General features: G+C 39.9%; 1 protein-coding gene across 35 annotated transcripts in view; it reads left to right on the forward strand.

The window, feature by feature from the left end:
• The first annotated feature begins 4,798 nt into the window (after positions 1-4,798).
• Abi3bp (ABI family member 3 binding protein) overlaps positions 4,799-17,260 on the forward strand; it is a 229,041-nt gene continuing 216,579 nt past the window's right edge. For all 35 annotated transcript variants that reach the window (XM_031364086.1, XM_031364088.1, XM_031364093.1 and 32 more), the window contains exon 1: positions 4,799-4,995. In XM_031364086.1, the coding sequence (XP_031219946.1) occupies positions 4,917-4,995 (79 nt within the window). In that variant the 5' untranslated portion in view covers positions 4,799-4,916. The remainder of the gene's footprint in view (positions 4,996-17,260) is intronic.

Genomic DNA, 17,260 nt, shown 5'->3' on the forward strand with positions numbered 1-17,260 from the left:
TTTGGTTTTTCGAGACAGGGTTTCTCTGTGTATCCCTGGCTGTCCTAGAACTCACTCTGCAGAGCAGGCTGGCCTCAAACTCAGAAATCTGCCTGCCTCTGCCTCCCAAGTGCTGGGATTAAAGCTGTGTGCCACCACTGGCCAGCTTACTCTGTGGTGTTTTACTGTACCTGTATAAACTAGGCTGGGCCAGAAGGCCAACTTCAAAACTTAGAAATGGACCATTTAAAGACCATTTGGTCTTTCCAGACAAAAGGAAAAAAAATTCATTCTTTTATAAGAAGTGAAGCCTGAAGCTAGAGGTGAAGATGCCTTCAGACAGACTAAAGAAGGACTCAAACACTTAGGTCTTTTTCTCTGCTCTGTAAAGCATGTAAGAGAAAGTTTCATGCTCTGGCCAAGTGTACCCTCACTGGAGTGGATGCTTGTTCAATTGGATCATAAGTCTTGTTCAGCACAGTAATTATAGACATGAGATTTGTGCTGAAAAGCAGAATGCTGGGTTTCCCATTTAGAATGAATCACATTAAAGGTATTTTTATTAGCATCCCTAAAAACCACAGCAAACCTTCAGATTTTATTAATTGCAAATGTATATAAGCTTTTAAAAAATCCTCTGCTGTGGTTTCTAATGTACTAGAGACTAAAAATAGTGGACTAATAGGTTAAATTTCTGCAAAGAGCTTCCAGGATTTGAAAGTTTCAGTTTAAGTCTGAGAATTAGTCTTGAGTAACTAAAAGACCAGCTTGGAATGACTGAAAAACCCTGATACCTATTTAGGTCTGTGTTCTAGAAGTCCTCTAGACTCATGCATTTTATCCCCATCTCCCAAGAGAGTATATGTATGTTGAAGCTCTGGGGCTATTGCACCAAACTCCATTAGCATCTACTGTTTGAAGAACGGGAAAACAGAACAGGTCCGCAGGTTCCAACTTCATCATGTGTAACACTTTCTTGACACAGCTCCTGTGCATGGGGCCAGTTGGCTGTACTTAACCTTGTTCCAGAAGAAATCAACACAGCTTACAAAGTCACATAAATTAAGACTCTGAGTAAAATAAGAAAGAGGTAAGGGTGTGTGTGTAAAATGGAGCCAGAAGTGGTGCTTAAAAATGCACATTTGTAACCTATACACTCAGTGTGGATGGAGATAGATTTGGCACTGTTTTTTTTCTAGGAATCTGACAAGAAAGAGAAACCTGGTTACAGGGCTACAGAGATAAACACAGTTGCTCAAACAGCCAGTCAGAACAGTTTTGGAGAGAAAGGTAGTCAGAGGCTTTTTGTAGTATTGTAGTACAATGAGAATGTATATGGTTCAATCAGCACCATCTAGCAACACAGGGCACATTGTGAGAGTCAAAACTAATTCTTACAGTAGACTTCAATGTAGGCATTATAACGAAGCATTCTGCTAAAGCAAGATCTAATGAAATACTTGAAAGTAGTCCAATTATTGTCAGATCTGCAAAAGTCTGAGATTTTTGCCATATGCACAAGTAAGCACTCGTTTGCTCATAGATACTGGCATGAGATACAAGATTCCTGGGTTAAAGACAAAGGCCAGCATATTACTCATAGCAATAGCAATAGCTTGAATATTGTTTTCATCAGAGCTTAGACTCAAAGTCTTTACAGAGCAACACAAATAATAGGTTGACACCTGTATGTGATGTGGGTAATATTACAGAACAGGAACAAATCTTTTAAGCTAGGAGACGACATGTATGTATTCTGTTTGCTCTGTCATAACATAGTCCTATTACAGGCTATTACAGTGTGCTTTTTTTGAGGGGGTAGACTAACATAGGGAGTTGGTACCTCTGATCTTAAAATCTGAAGAAACAAGAGGCTCCTCAAAGAACTGACTTTTAATAACTCTTTGTATTCCAGGGCTCTCTGTATTAACCTGGGACTAACTGTCAGAGAATTCTTAGGATTCTGTAGATTTTATGACCTTCGGCATTTGCTTCGCATGTCTCCACTGTATTCCTCTAGACAGTGAGGGTGGTGATCAGCAAGATGCAGATGACCTATATTTTCAGAAAAAAACTGCAGGGTAATTATGACATTTTTGTGTTTCTCAAATAGCTCTTCCTAAAGATTCTTTTGACTTATTTTTTCATGAAAATGAGTGATAGTGAGTTTGGTAACCTTCTGTAAGTATTGTGAGTTTGGTATTTCTCCACTTTCAAATAAAGCAGGTTCTTTAAATAGTCATCCTTTAGTGAAGATGGAGAAACCAAATGGAGTCACACAAATAATTTCAAAGTCATCTCTACTAGCTCCAAGGTCAGGTTCAATTTTTCCTTAAGAATAGCCTAAAACCTTCCTACGATTATGTGATCCAAACCCCAAGGCCTTACTCGTGTGAGAAAGGATGTGTTCGTCTTGTTTGTATTGGAACTTTAAAGGCAGAAAAATTTCTAGTCATTAGAAGATGAAATGAAGTGTCCTATGTGTGAGGTCCCTTCTTCAAGCTACTTCCCTTCCCTGGCCTGAGCCCTTATATTGTCAGTGTGTCTGTTGAATGCTTGTTTGTCCTACTAGCTACAATATCTTTTCCTGACAAAATATTAGAGGCTGGCCTCGATGTAATTAGTGTCCAGTTGGTTCCAAGCAGCAAATAATAACTTCTAACATCGACTGGGCTTCATCTGCTCGCCAAGCAGAGTCTTAATCCTGAATTCCATTACCTAAGTCTCCCACCAGTCTCATACTGTTTTGACCAAAGGGCCTTCTTTACAATGTTTCTGCTAGGTTTGTTTCCTTTGAAATCTGTCGTTTCCTCTAATACTGTGGTCTTGCTCATGTAGCTTGGCTGCTATGGGCTATAGACACAGAGCCTGGAAGGGTGAATCTGAACTCAGGTTTGAGAGAACTGCCTGTTCAAGCATAAAAACAGAGCTGAGAAAGACATGCTAAATACCCAACCTCATTCCATGACCAGTGCCAGATCATTCCTATGGTGAGGGCTCAGGCTGCCAGAAACAGATGCCATGAGCCTGTGCATCCTCTCACTTTATTTGAAAGATATCATTGTCTCTTTAGGGTGCCTTCATCTTTTCTTTGGTAAGCTACCCCATTATGCTTCATTTGACCAATGTCATCCTACTTCCCTCTGACTGATTTTGGCTTAGTTAGAGCAACGGCTGAGAAAGGCTATTCCCAAAGACTCCATTTAAACATATAAACAGCAGTTACTCAGAGTACGGTGTGAACCCAGCGGTCCCTGCAATGTACTATGTGATGTCACAGAAAAAGGCACACAGAGGGACTTTACAGATAAACACTGTCACTGCTGTTCTTCTTAATTAAAGGATTGACTGTCGTTGCAGTTTATTATTGTTTATGATAACTGCTGTTGTGTATGCTTTCTGTGTGCCAGACACTACAGTAAATACAAAAAATGCTGCTGTTTACAAATCTGGTGCTGGCCTTTCTTTTTGTTTGTATGCAGGTGTGCCTATGTGTTTGTACAAATGTGCACTTGTGCATGGATATACTTGTATACCTGTTTGTCTCCGTGCCTCTGAAGGTCAGGGGCTGATATGCAGTGTCTTCTACAGGTGCTCTCGCCCTTGGTTGTTTCGCTGAATCTTGACCTCAGTGAGGCTGGCTGCACAGTAAGCTTCAGGGCTCTTCCTACCTCTGTTTCCACAGTGCTAGTTCTAGTGCATGCTGTGGTGCTTGGCTTTTTATGAGGATGGTAGGATCTGAACTCAGATCCTCATGCCTGAGTAGCATGTTTCTGGTCCTCATCCTTATTTTAGAATTTAAAGTTTAGTAAGGTTGACTAGATGGCTATGGTCCCATGATCTATATACATGTCGGCCATTGCTTATTTGTGCCAAGATATTGGGCCTTTTCCTTCGTCTCCCTTTGCTTGGTTTTCTATCAGAAATTGAAGGGGTCCCAATGCCTTCCTCATAGATGTATCTGAAGAATGATGCCTTAGTAATGTGTAAATGTGTGATTAGATCAATGTCTGTTAGGAAGCAAGCCCTGTAATATAAATGGTATTTATAACATAACAAAGAAGTTTGTTCAAAGCAGTTAAGTGGGATCTAAATATAAAACTCAATGTCTCTGTTACAAAGCCTGTCTGGATTTGGTAGACTCTACCTGTTTGGTTAGGCCACCTCTTCTCTCTACACCTCAGCTTTTCTTACAAGTAAAATGGAGATGGATCACCTATAGCCCCAGCACAGCCACTATGCCAAAGGTCATAGCAGAGGCTAGCCCAGAGTGTGGATGAGGCAATGTGCTGCCTCTCTGTTTCTATATTCTCACCTATGGAATATGTTGATATACATAATATATATGTGTGTATCTGTATGTGTGTATATATGTACACAGTATATAACTGCACAGCTTAGGACTCTCTTGAAGTTCCTCATAAAATTATAGCTTCGGAATAGTTCAAAGTATATTTTTATGAATTTATTCCCACTTAGAGAAAGGGTTGGATTGGTTTCCTGGCTAGTTGAAAACAGTTTCCTTCTTAATAAAATATTCATTTTATATTTTAGTGTTTTGATGGGTTTAAGAGTGCCCTTTTATTCTTTAAACTAGTTCATCAAATGTTTCAAAGTTGCCTGGGTAGTTCTTTCTGAATACAGATTGGTCACAATTTCAATTCTTACACTGAGGGGAAAGAGAGGAGGCAGGCAGTTACAGTGTTGCAGAGGGAAATGTGATGATATGTTTTTGCTGTTGTGCCTACTTTTTTTTTTTTTTTTAGTGTGTGGGAAAGGGTGTGATGTCATCTTGTCTCCACCCCCTGTGAGTAAGCCCACAGCAGAGCTCAGAGCAGCCTCCCGCCTCTGTCAGTGGAGGACGTCCACTTAAATGCAGTTCCAGGGTTGCAAGGCACCCAGCCGCATCACTCCCCGTGTGAGCAGGCAAATGCAACATGCTCTCCAGCCTGGGGTGTCTACTTCTCTGTGGAAGTATTGCACTTGCTCTGGGAAATGCACAGAAATTGCCAAAAGGCAAGTAGCTGGGATGTTTTGTGTTTTAAAAGTAAGATTAAGAGATGCTTGGTTTTAGCCGTTGGTATGAAATGTGATCTGCTGTACAATATGGGGGAATTGAATTATTCTGCAGAGAGTTAAAGGTCATATGTGTGAAGGGGTGACTCGGGTCTTGTTTTCTTTTGTACCCCTGCTATTTACTTTGTAAGCTCAGTTCCTCCTAACAGCTTCTAATGGAGTATGTTCACAGGAACTGAAGTGGTGTAGTTTCAAACTGCAGCATTTGTCTATCAAATCTGATTATATAAACAACTATTGTAGTTTGCTGGAGTTATTTGGTGCTTCTCTCCTTGTCCACAGAGACAATGGAGAGTGGCTTAAGCTCTGGGAGTAGCTTCTTCTGCAAACTGGAATCTTTTGCAAAAGTCTCAAACATACCTGTGGGGTAGGGGCTGAGGGAGTCTAGCCAGGTCAGACTTAAAAGACAGTTTCGAGCTAAGTAGCAGGCAGAGCTCTCCAGTGGAGTTTGGCAGAGAATTCGATTTGCTGGACAGGACACTCCCCCTTCTTTTGACTAAATTGCTTATTTTAGGGTTGGTATTTTGTTTACAAAAGTCATCAAAAGAGAAGTAAATTTTCTAAGTTTAGACCCTAGAAGCAATCTTTGGAACTCCTTCGCACTAAGTCAGGAGCTTCTTCCTGTGTCTGTGAACATAAATGTTGGGTGGACTTTTGCTTTTTCGCAGAGGCACTTTAGGTCTGTGGAGGCTTTTTATGGCTAACAGACTGCTGTAGTCAGCAGGATTATTAAAAAAAAAAAGGCTGGAATTTACCATACAGATGAAAAATCTTAGAGGTAATGCACAGCACAGATTCATCAAAACTGAGAGTCTGAACGTTGAAAGGACATGTCTGTGTCCTCTCTCTGTAGAGTTCCATGTAGCATCATCGTGTGTTGGAGGCACAGCCCCCACCCCCACTGGGTAAAGTGAAACTTGAACCCAGAAGGTTGAAGCAACTGGCTAGTTAGCTCACACGAGGATGGGAACCATAGCAAAAGGCAAAGGAAGCCTCGATTCTGATCAAATGATTATACAAAGGAGAAAATAGAAAACGCCCTTAGGTTTTCCTCCTTCCACAAGTTTTATTCCTTGATCATAATAAACCGTGACTTAATCCATAATTAATTGTTCACACTGATGTAACTTTTAACAATTTTGACATTTGAAAGGAGCCGGTAGCATTTTTTAGTTTCAAGACTTAGGAGTGTTTTTACTTGACTCTGTATTTAGTGTGGAAGGATGGTAGGCAAATTTGGTTACTACAGAATTGTGTAAACTCTAAGTGTCGAAATTTTCTCATTGTCATCATTAGGTGTAGAACCTCCGGTACAAGTTGCCTTTGTTTGTAGTGATAAAGAAGAATCTATAGTTGTAAATACTTGGCACAAAACTTTTATCTCTTTTCTTTTGCCAGCCAATGGTTTGCATCCAGGTTTCTTTTGTAATGTTTTAACAATCTATAGTTGTGGTTAGTCTGAACAAAACACCAACTTATAAGGACTATGAAATAAATGGTAAATTTCTTTGGTTTTATTTTCTTAAAAGCTATTGAGGAAAGTTCTGTAAGTTGGTCACCTCTGGTAATGTGTGTTCCAGAATGCCCTAGAATAGATAGGCAGGGGGCAAGGGGGGGACAGATACCTCCCTCAATAATTACTGGAGCTTTCATGCTTGCTGTTTTTTTGGAGAGTGTGTGTGTGTGTGTGTGTGTGTGTGTGTGTGTGTGTGTTCTACAATGGATGTTACCATTCTATATGATCCAAGTATTTCTCAAGAAAAAAAAAAGCATCCAGCCTTTTAACCCATTGTTTTCCAAACCCACTTGAATGATAATCCCCTTTCTCGGAAGAGTAGTCAGTGTTCTTACCCACTGAGCCACCTCACCAGTCGATAATCCTCTTTCTCATCGAGCAGCTATGATATCTTTCCAGAGGCTCTGTAACAGATCATGTTGGAAAAAGTGGTGGGATAGATAGGTTCTTCCTTACAGCTTTAGAGTTTAATTCCATCCGTGAGTTAAGAAGAGTATAGAAGTTAAGAGCCAGAGATTAATGGTGGCTGAACATAATCCATCCCAGACCTTTGCATTTGTGGACCATTAAAAATGCATGCAGGTTTGAATAGCAGAGTTCTATTAATAGGAGTCATACTTGACTTTCACCTTGTGAGAATGCTTGAAGCTAGGGAGAAATCCTTGCTGTTCAGGAAATCAAGCCATTTTCATCAGTTTAAAGAAATACATGAATTTAACTAAACAAATAATTCAGGCTGGTGTCCATCTTTTTTCTTATTTTATTAAAGAGTGATTAAAAACTCCATCACAGGCCAATATGTGGAAAATATTGGCCTATCTTAACTGTTTATATAAATGAAGACACCCACAATAGGGAGGATTCGGTAATTTTACCATGTTAATGGCAGAGCCAGGACCAAATGCCAATCTTGCTTCCTTCCAGTAAGCAGAACACCTGACCTATCCCATGACTCAGGCCCACAGCACACATGAGAAAGCTACTTCTCCCTTGGATCGTATACCCTTCCTCATACAGAGGAGGAAATCAGACTAGAGCACCCTTAAAATCATCTTGCTGCATTTCCTAAAAACATACCATCATTTTACATACTGGTATTATATGCTTTATATATGCCATTATTATAATAAGTATATATTTATTTGGCTATTTATAAGAACTCACCTGTTATATCTCATATGACTATTTGCATATCTAGCCACATATCTTATTCTAAAAATAAGTTGTTAGAAAAATTTGGTTTGTAAAACTTTAAAGACTACTAATAGTGTATCTTTTCTTGCTTTCAAAAGTTAATGACTATATTCTAAATAAATTTATTTATTTGCATCTTGTGTCTAAACTGTAAGAGTCACATGCAATAATGTGCAAGGTAGCATGCTCTTGATGGAGAGGTAATAGGATCGCCAAGCACTGTTCGTATGATAACATCGGGGGAAGAAGGTATCTACTGCCTTGTGTCCTGGCCGTCCTTGGCTCACAGGACAGACGTGACGGTCCACCCCAATGGCTCTCCTGGTGAGATTTACTTGAACTTATTTTAAAAATTTATTTCTTTTGTGTTTTGATCTTGGTTCTTTTCTGGGAGGAAAATTAAACTATTAAACTAAATCAGACACCGGGGAAAACTAGCACATTGCTTTGTGCTGTTGGAAGCCCCTGTGCTCCAGCTACTTCTGGGACTGTACTTTGGCCAGTATAGAATTTTCGTCTCCCCTGGCACATGTGCTAAAGTAAAAACCACAGAGTATAACATGGTGTGAAGAAAACCAACACAATCTTATAAAGGGATGCCAGAGGCTTGACAAACCTCTGTGCTGAAACTCCCGTGTATGGAAGGAAAGTGCTAGGTTTCCTAGGCAGCTCTGTTACCTCTCCTCTCGAAATATGTACAAAGAAACTCACAGGAGTGTTTGATATACAGATGTGACGACATGACTAGGGGGACATAGAAGTCTTGGGTCCATGGGAGATAGTGAGCAAATGGTGCTTTGCCTTGAGTTCTTATTCAAAAGAGTAGAAATCCTTGACAAAATGCACACGACTCGGCTGTTAAGAGCGCACCTTTTTTGGCAGAGGACCTGAGTTCACATCCCATCACCTGTAGGACCAGTTCACAGTTGCTGTATGAAGACCTAAAACTCCAGCTGCAGAGGATCCGAAGCTTTCTTTTGGCCTCCATGGATATGGGCACACATGCTCATATCCATAAGTAGACTTTGACTCTTTTCCCTCTCAATTAAAAACAAAAATCATCATTTTTTTTTAAAAAAGTGGACAGATGAATAACAACAATCAGAGCTATTAACTACTATCTATTATTCTCGTAGGTAGTATTTTTCTAGTAGGTAATGTGGTAATTTAGTGTTACATATTTTTGATACAGGAAATCTAAATTCTATGTGCTTGTATGAAGCAGGCATCTTAGTATTCTCATTTTTATAGAGTATCAGGTTATGCCTCCAGGTGTTTAAATAATTTGCTCCAAGTCATTTATCCAGACAAAGATCCTAGCCTTAACTTCAACATGGTATCAGCTCCCTGACCGCTGTAAAGGAATACTAATTTGTTCACCTAAAAAGCTATGCGCCATGTCCAGAGCACAGAGACCGGGAAGACAAAGTATGGATATGTCTTCCAGTAGCTGACTGGTTAGTGGGGATGAGAGAGAAGAGGAAATTTCAGCATAGTGAGATCTTCCTCCTTTTGTACAAAGCCCCTACGTTTTGAGAACAGCTTGAGGGACTCAGTCCAGACCAGAGGACTCACGCATTCTAAGAGACACCAAGGACAGGGCTGAGAGACAAGTATATTGGAGGGCAAGGAAGAGTTTGGCTGAGAGATGAGGGGACCTTCTTACTTAGCCTCTGGTGAACTTTCCAGCCACTCATCTTGGGACTGGCTCTCACTTTCCTCAGTGCCCTTCTGAACAAAAGGATTCAGTAAAAGAATGTGTCACTCAGAAAGCCTGGTCTGTCTCTCCAAGGGACAGATGATACTCGTGAGGCAGTGGGAAAATGGGAAGTGCCTGGAGGGCTGATTTTATTTTATTTTACTTTTTTGCTTTTCAAGACAGGGTCTGTCTGTGTAGCCCTAGCTGCCCTGATACTTGCTCTGTAGACCAGGCTGGCCTAGAACTCAGAGATCTGCCTTCCTCTGCCTCTGAGTGCTAGGATTAATGGTATACTCCACCACTAGCTAAGGGCTGATTTTATCAGAATAATGTATTTGTGCATTTCTGGGACAGTATCAAAGAGTACATAGGAAGAAATTATTCAACTGAAAAAAAGGTTGTATCACCACAGGAAACTTATTGTAGTATTTTTTTAAAGGTTCTAAATGTGTTTAATTTTAGTTCTAAATATTTCTTGTTTATTCAAATACTAATTGAACATCTAAGTTAAACTGAATAAGACCAGCTACACTTTAGAAACTGTATACTAGGAATGAGCAAATAATCAAATATAGTCCAGCTGAGGCTAAGTTTAGAAACCAATGTCTTAAATTAAATTTTAATGAAGGTTTTAATAATTTTGATGTGGACAATACAATTATTTGTTATACATTAAATAGGTTTCTCTATTGGGCTATGAGATACAAAATATTAAGAAATTTTAGCTCTCTGTTTTTCTTCAAGTTAATGGGTTACAAGGCAGTGTTTGAAAATACAGTTCATCAATATCATAACAAAAAAGATTAAATGTTTTTATAGGTTAGTGGTTGACAAAAAGTTTGTCTAAGGCAGAGGTGGAGTGTCTAATGCAGGGAGAGCCAGTGAGGTCACATGACTGACTCAGCATTTCTGTGTGGGTGACCAGCCTCCGAAAGAATTCTCTTTGCTTGTTCTCTGATTGGCATTGATGAAAGCAGGTGCAGAAGAAAGAGGAGAAATTGATAACAGTGATCTGAAAAATAATATAAATTTAAAAAATAAGATAATCTAATATAAGAGATTGCTAGAATAGTAAAATAAAAACAAAACTTGTCTTTTAACAAGTAGAATAAATTAAAATAAATAGCATCAGCTACAAAGGGAAAGTGCTAAGTATAGAATGGGAAAACAATAGTTTAAGTACATATATTTTATTGAAATAACATTAAACATATAATCAAATTGTTACCTAGCATGATAAGTAATAGTATATTTATATAAATTATCCTCCCACTTATGATATATTTTATTAACTTAATAGTATATTAGTATATAATAATAAACCTCAATAGTATATTATCTACTGCAGTGTAAAAGTTTCCGTGAAATTGGTAGCTCAGGAAAATGCATTTAGTGTCACAAAGTTTCTGGCTTAGAGGGAATTCTTTCATTCAGTGTTTTATATAAGGCTGCAATGTAGGTTCTAGCACTGGATTTCATCTGAAGGCTGGGTTGGAGAAGGATCTCTTTCTAAGATCTTATGGTTGAAAGTACTCAGTCCACAAAGGGCTGCTGGCATGAGGGTCTCACTGGCTATTGGACAGAAGTTACCTCAGCTCTTGGCTACATTGGCCTTTTTTTCTGTGGCCATGTGCCTAGAACAGTCTGAAGTCAGGATGTAAATCACACCCTTATGTAGCATAATTGCAGACGTAAACATCTGAAGCTTTTGCCGTGTGCTTTTGGTTAGAAGCGACTCAGAGGTTAGAAGTAGTTACATTCCCTGGGTAACTTAAAGTCAACCTACTGGAAGTGCCAAAAAGGCTGCTTTGTGTCCCTCTGTCATACAGTGGAACCGTGAACACAGGAAATGTAACTCCAGAGAACACACTGGTTTGAGCACTGACACTCCATCAGCTTTCCACAGAACTCAGTCTTTAGTGGCAGATGCTTCACAGGCAAGGTACCAATCAGCTTCCCTATATGGATGGAGTTAATTCTGAGCAATCCTTGAGAACGGACATAAGGTCTTAGAAAAGTGAAAGGGTCCAACGTGATGCTTGTTTTCTGTTTAAAAGAGTCCAGTCAATGCCTAGGTTCCTTGGTCTTTGTGGAGAGATACACGAAGCACATTTTCCCCAAAATTTCTTTTCACAGATGCCATGTTTCTCAAAGGAGAAGACATAAGAAACAAGAGTATCTTAAAAGACAAACATGAATATTACCGTAAGGTCAAGTTAAATTTGTGTCTTGCAGAAGGATATAGACATCACTGCTGGATTTTGCAGAGAGAAGTTTGAAAAATCAAAGAATTTTTGTTTAGACATCTTTTAGTGTTAATAAAACACAAGTACATGTGCTCTCAGCACACAAGGCAAAATTAGATGGCACAAAGAAAATATTCTTAGCACGACACAGGAACATTTGATATCAGAAAGTATGATATTTAATATTAGGATGTTTATGGACAGTTTAATATGAACACACCATGTAGCTTTTCCCACCCTTTGTGTTTCTTATGCTGGAGTGGTTTATAGAAGGTATATGGCAAGTAAGGGTGGCCCCATTGTCCCAGACCAAAGTGTCCTGTAGACAGAAAGACTGTCATAGCTCTTCATGTTTGCTTGGGTTTCCCACTAAAATCCTTCCATCCTAAGATGGCCTCAGTGCTCTTCATGTTTACCCATCTAATAAGTCCCCGACCTGTGTTCCTAGTCATTGGCATGGCACTTTGAGATGTTCAGCGCTACACTAGGATCTGAGCTCCTCTCAGCCCATGAACAACAAAGTTTGCTACTGTTTGTCCTGTGGAATTTTAGAAATGTGGGTGAAAGGAGACATATTCATAGGCAGCTTGTCTTCATTTTTCCCATCAAGGGCTGTCCATCTGAGGCCCACCCAGTGAACCCAGAGGCCCAACTTCTCATTCCAACTATCTTCTGGTCAGATTAGAAATTAATATTAGAGAGAACTGAGGCATAATTCATAGTTTTCCTATGCCACGGTAATCTTGACCATACATGAGCAAAACTGAAAGATTTCAGCTAAATCGCTAAGGCTCTGCCTCCTACTCAGTTACTACCTAATTAGTGTGGCGCGAGAGGCTTTAAAGGGGCTTCATGGATGGTTTGAATGTGACTGAGGACTACTGATCAGTCTGGAGGAGTACTGTGTAAAAGTTGAAAGTTGCAGGTAAATTACTTTGTTGGGTTAAGGGTTAAGTCGTGAATTTCTATAAATTTAAAAGTGATTATTATTTTTTCGTTACCTTATTTCAGGATTTTATGGCATTGTTTTGTAAAAAGTTCATACATCCTTATCAGCTATAGAAGAAAATGCTTAAATTTGAGGCACAGTTTTGTTTTTTGTTTTTGTTTTTCTTTTTTTTTTAAGTGTTAACACCTAGGTGTAACTGGTTTCATAAATCTCCTGTGATGTATGTATGGCTAAAACACATGATCTTGTCAGAAAACCTCAGAAGCTAGGGCAGAGAAGTTGTGGCTGTTCTTTTATTGTTCTTAGAGTTTGACCATGGCTCTATTTTAAAACATTTAGTATAGTTGGCGCTACAGTTAAGGGCACTTACTGATCTTTTAGAATGCTTCTGTTCTTTCCTTAACACCTATGGTGGCTGGCTTCAGCCTTCAGAAACTAGAAGCTCTGACACCTTTCTTTGGCCTCCACAGGCTCCTGTACACATGTGGAACACCTAAATCCACATACATAAACATACACACATTCATAAAAATATTAAATTAGAAATTACATTTTTAAAAAATTTGGTCACAAACATGTTCTTTTATAGGAACCTAGTCCGTATCTTTGTTTGTGGATGCCCATGTGTGCTTACATGTATATGTACACACATGTGTATGTGATTGGATTGTGGGTGGAACACGTGCATGTGTGTGTAGGACATGCAGAGTCCAGAGGAAGATGTCAGGTATTCTACTCTGTCACCTTCTTCCTTGGTTTCTGGAGACAGGGTCTCTCATTGAACCTGGAAGTAGATGTTTGGCTAGCAGATCTTAGCCATCCTCCTGCCTCCATCCCAAATGGGGTAACAGGCACTTGCGTTTCTTAATTTTTCCATTCTCATTAAAATCAACATGTTCAGGGTCAGTCCATTGCACTGTACACTCATATACAGAAATCCAATAGCTCTGATGTATAGAGAAAGATGACTTCTTGTGGTAATGCAGTGTACCTCTCTTCCCACGAAGCCAGGTTACATGATCTAACTTGTCTTTCTCCTTTAGATCAAAGATCCATTTTCTACCTGGCAGAATGCTTTATATCAAATATATCTTTCAGATACATGTGCCCGTGCCCCCAGTAAAATGGCGGATCTCTCCTGATTGAGGGGAAGAATCCTGGTAGAACTTCGGACCTCCAGCTTTGCCTCGCTTCCAATGTGCTGACAAGGAGGTTGCAGATATTCTTTTTTCCTTAGATGTCATCTATTGATTTTCCCATTTTGTTAGCTGGTAAGGGATGTTCCTGGTATTCCAGGGTCTTGCTGAGCATCCATTATGCACACAGCATGTGGGCGGGGCAAGCCCTAACAGCCCTTCCTTCTCTGAGAGCTGTGGATCCGGATCCTGCCCTTTAAGGAGAAGGTTGGGATGGCTGCCAGAGTTTCTTTGGCAGAAATTCTGGAATTCAGTCCTGTTCCAAATAGGCTGTCAGTGGTGTAGTGCGGTCTCCTTCCAGTTTCCTGGATGGAGCTAAGCTATTCCTTGCCAGATTGTTCAGGAGAGAGGATCAACCCTGCATTCTTCTTCTGGTTCATCCTCTCCAGACACCCTGGTGACCGTGCTGTCACTGAAGCCTTCCCTAAACGCTCATATCGTCACCGGGCTCAGAACACTCTGCATGCTGCTCCACTGAGGTTTACTCTAACCTGTAGTTCATTAAGAATTGGAAGGATGATAGCTATCTCCTGAGAGGCTCTGACAGTGCCTGACTAATACAGAAGTAGAGACTCACAGCCATCCATTGAACTGAGTACAGGTTCCCCAATGAAGGAGTTAGAGAAAGGACCAATGGAGCTGAGGGGTTTGCAACCCCTTAGGATGAACAAACAATATGAACTAACTAGTACCCTCAGAGCTTCCAGGGTCTCAACCACCAACCAAGGACTGCACATGGTAGGACTGATTGTTCTGGCAGCATGTGTATAGTAGAGGATTGCAAAGTCAATCATCAATGGGAGGAGAGGTCCTTGGTCCTGAGAAGGTTCTGTGCCCCAGTGTAGGGGAATGCCAGGGCCAATGAGAGGGAGAGGGTGGGGTGGCAGGCATGGGGAGGGGGGAGCCAATAGGGGTTTGTTCTTGTTGTTTTTGTTTGTTTGTTTGTTCCTGGGAGGGGAAACTGGAAAAAGAAAAATCATATGACATGTAAATAAAGAAAATATCTAATAAAAAATAAAAGAATAAAAATATACTCATTTAATACACACACAAAAAAAGAATTGGAAGGATGAATGTTCAAAGATATAGCTTAGCAGGTAAATAATAGAAATAAATAAGAGCCTCTGCAAGTTAATAAACCCTCTTTGAACATCAGATATTTTTCCCTCTGAAAAGAGAGCATAAAAATATCAGTTATTTTGGTTTTTCTTTTCAAACAAGGAATATTAGGATAACTTTAGTGAATCTTTTGGTAATTGTTTTGTATGTCTGGTGTGTATTTGCATATATGTGTGTGTGTATGGAGGCAATGCTAGAAGTTGATAGCAGGTTTCTTCCTCATTGTTTGTTTGTTTGAGACAAGTTCTTTCATTGAATCTGGATCTCACTAATTGGCAAGCTGGCTGAGCAATGTGCTCTGGAAATCCATCTATTTCTCCTTTCCCAGTACTGGCATTACAGACATGTGCCACCATGCCAGGCTTTTACATATGTGCTGGGGATTTGAACTCCGAACCTTAACTACTGAGTCATCTCCTCAACTCCTGAGAGTTAAGTTCCTTTTTTTACCCCTTTGAGACAGGGACTCACTATGAAGACTTGAATAGCCTGGAACTCATTTTATAGACCAGGCATGGAGTTCTGTGTGCTTCAGCCTCCTGAGTGCTGAGATTAAGGTGTCTACCATCCTGTAGGGATTTGATAGTTACATTCTTAAGTTCGGTGTAATAGTTATTTTTTCACACATGTGACTAAACTCCTTAAGAGGGGTTTCAAAGGGATCATTCCATGGTGGCTTTGCCCCATGTGCTTGAGTGGAGCATCACGGTGATAAGAGTATATATATATATATATAATGTAGGTTCTGGACCTACCTGCCAAAAGGAAGCAGGGCGGGACACAGGAAAGAGCCAGAGACAAGGTGTCCCCTAGAATCTACACCTAGTAACTAACCTCCAGCTAGTATATCCCCACCTTCTTCAATTTATGGGACCTCTCAAATCACTACCCCAGCTGGGGATCTTGACTTCAGCTCAAGAGCCTGCAGGGAAATTCATATTAAAAGTAGGTAAGAGCCTTGAAACTGAGCACCTTTTTGAAAACTCCATCCCCACTTTGGTAGAGGGAGATCTACAGAACAGTTCCTAGCTTAGGTTCTTCTTGAAAAGGTGCTGTGATGTTCTATGGTAGAGCAGTCCCACACAGAGACAGGGCCTGGGAGTGGAGCCAAGGCTCTACAGAGGCTTTGAACATAACTTTAGCTAGTCATCATCTTCCCACTGTTTCTGTCATCCATTTTTTTTTTTCCTCTGAGAGTTTGGAAGGTTCAGCTCCAAGAAGACTGGCCTTTTATTCTGAAAGATCTTGAAGAACAAGCCATGGTCCTTAGTCAGTTTTTTTTTTTCTTGTACATATCCATGGTATGTAAACCAGTATATGGCATGGCTTTCCCCTGGGATGCCTGCTACTATTTGTCTGGTTGACATACTTGATTGACTTGGTCAGATCCTGATGAGTCACTTCATGGAATTCTTTTTCTGCCTATCCTTTTCTTTTCTTCCTTTTCTTCCTTTTCTTCCTCCTGCCCTTCCTCCCATCCTTCCTCCCTCTCTTCTTCCTGTCTTCTCTCTCTCTCTCTCTGTTTCTGTTTCTTCTTTTCCCCAAACCTTCAGCCCCCAGCTTCCTCTTCCTATAAAAGTCCTCAGAGAATTTTCTGGGTTTCCACTTCAGCCTGTGTTCTCTCCTCACAGCTGACTTTCCAGCTGTTTGAAATGCACCAAAGTCATCTCTCTGGAAGACAATGCAGACTCTGTCTTGTTAGGGAGGAAGGCTGTTTCCATGTTTCATGCTAAGAGTGCCAATAGATTGAAAATTCTGTTTCTCCCTCAGCTATCTTACCATCAGTGAGCTTGCAAAAGGATACATTTACATTCATCTGATGAGCTCTGTGTCTGTCAATCAACATAAACCAGAACTGTCTCTTTATCTCATGGTTTATTCTTAAGTGATTATTGAGTCTAGCATAAGACATAATGCCCTATTAAAAAGAGTCAATATGTAATGATAAAAGCCAGAATTTATAGTGTCAATTTCTAAAGTTTTATTTTTTATAATTTAAAAAGGTTTCTCTATTTGTCCTACTGTAATTATTGCTGTTTAATATTTTGAAAAACTAGCAGAGAATTGCTGTTTTCTGGTTGCTCAGTGAGTTACACCTGAAGTTCAAATACCATGTTTCTCTTTACTTGGCTCCCAACCAACATTTTCACAAAATGTTTCTGTGTAGAGTATCCTCAACAAATGTGATTTTTGCATTGACAGCTAGACTACAGTTGTGGGCATTTAATTATATGTCATCATTCCAAGCATCCCTCCTTGATCTCCATATCTTAGGCTCACTATTTT

This window comes from Mastomys coucha, unplaced genomic scaffold (assembly GCF_008632895.1).
Source record: "Mastomys coucha isolate ucsf_1 unplaced genomic scaffold, UCSF_Mcou_1 pScaffold12, whole genome shotgun sequence".
Taxonomy (NCBI): Eukaryota; Metazoa; Chordata; class Mammalia; order Rodentia; family Muridae; genus Mastomys; species Mastomys coucha.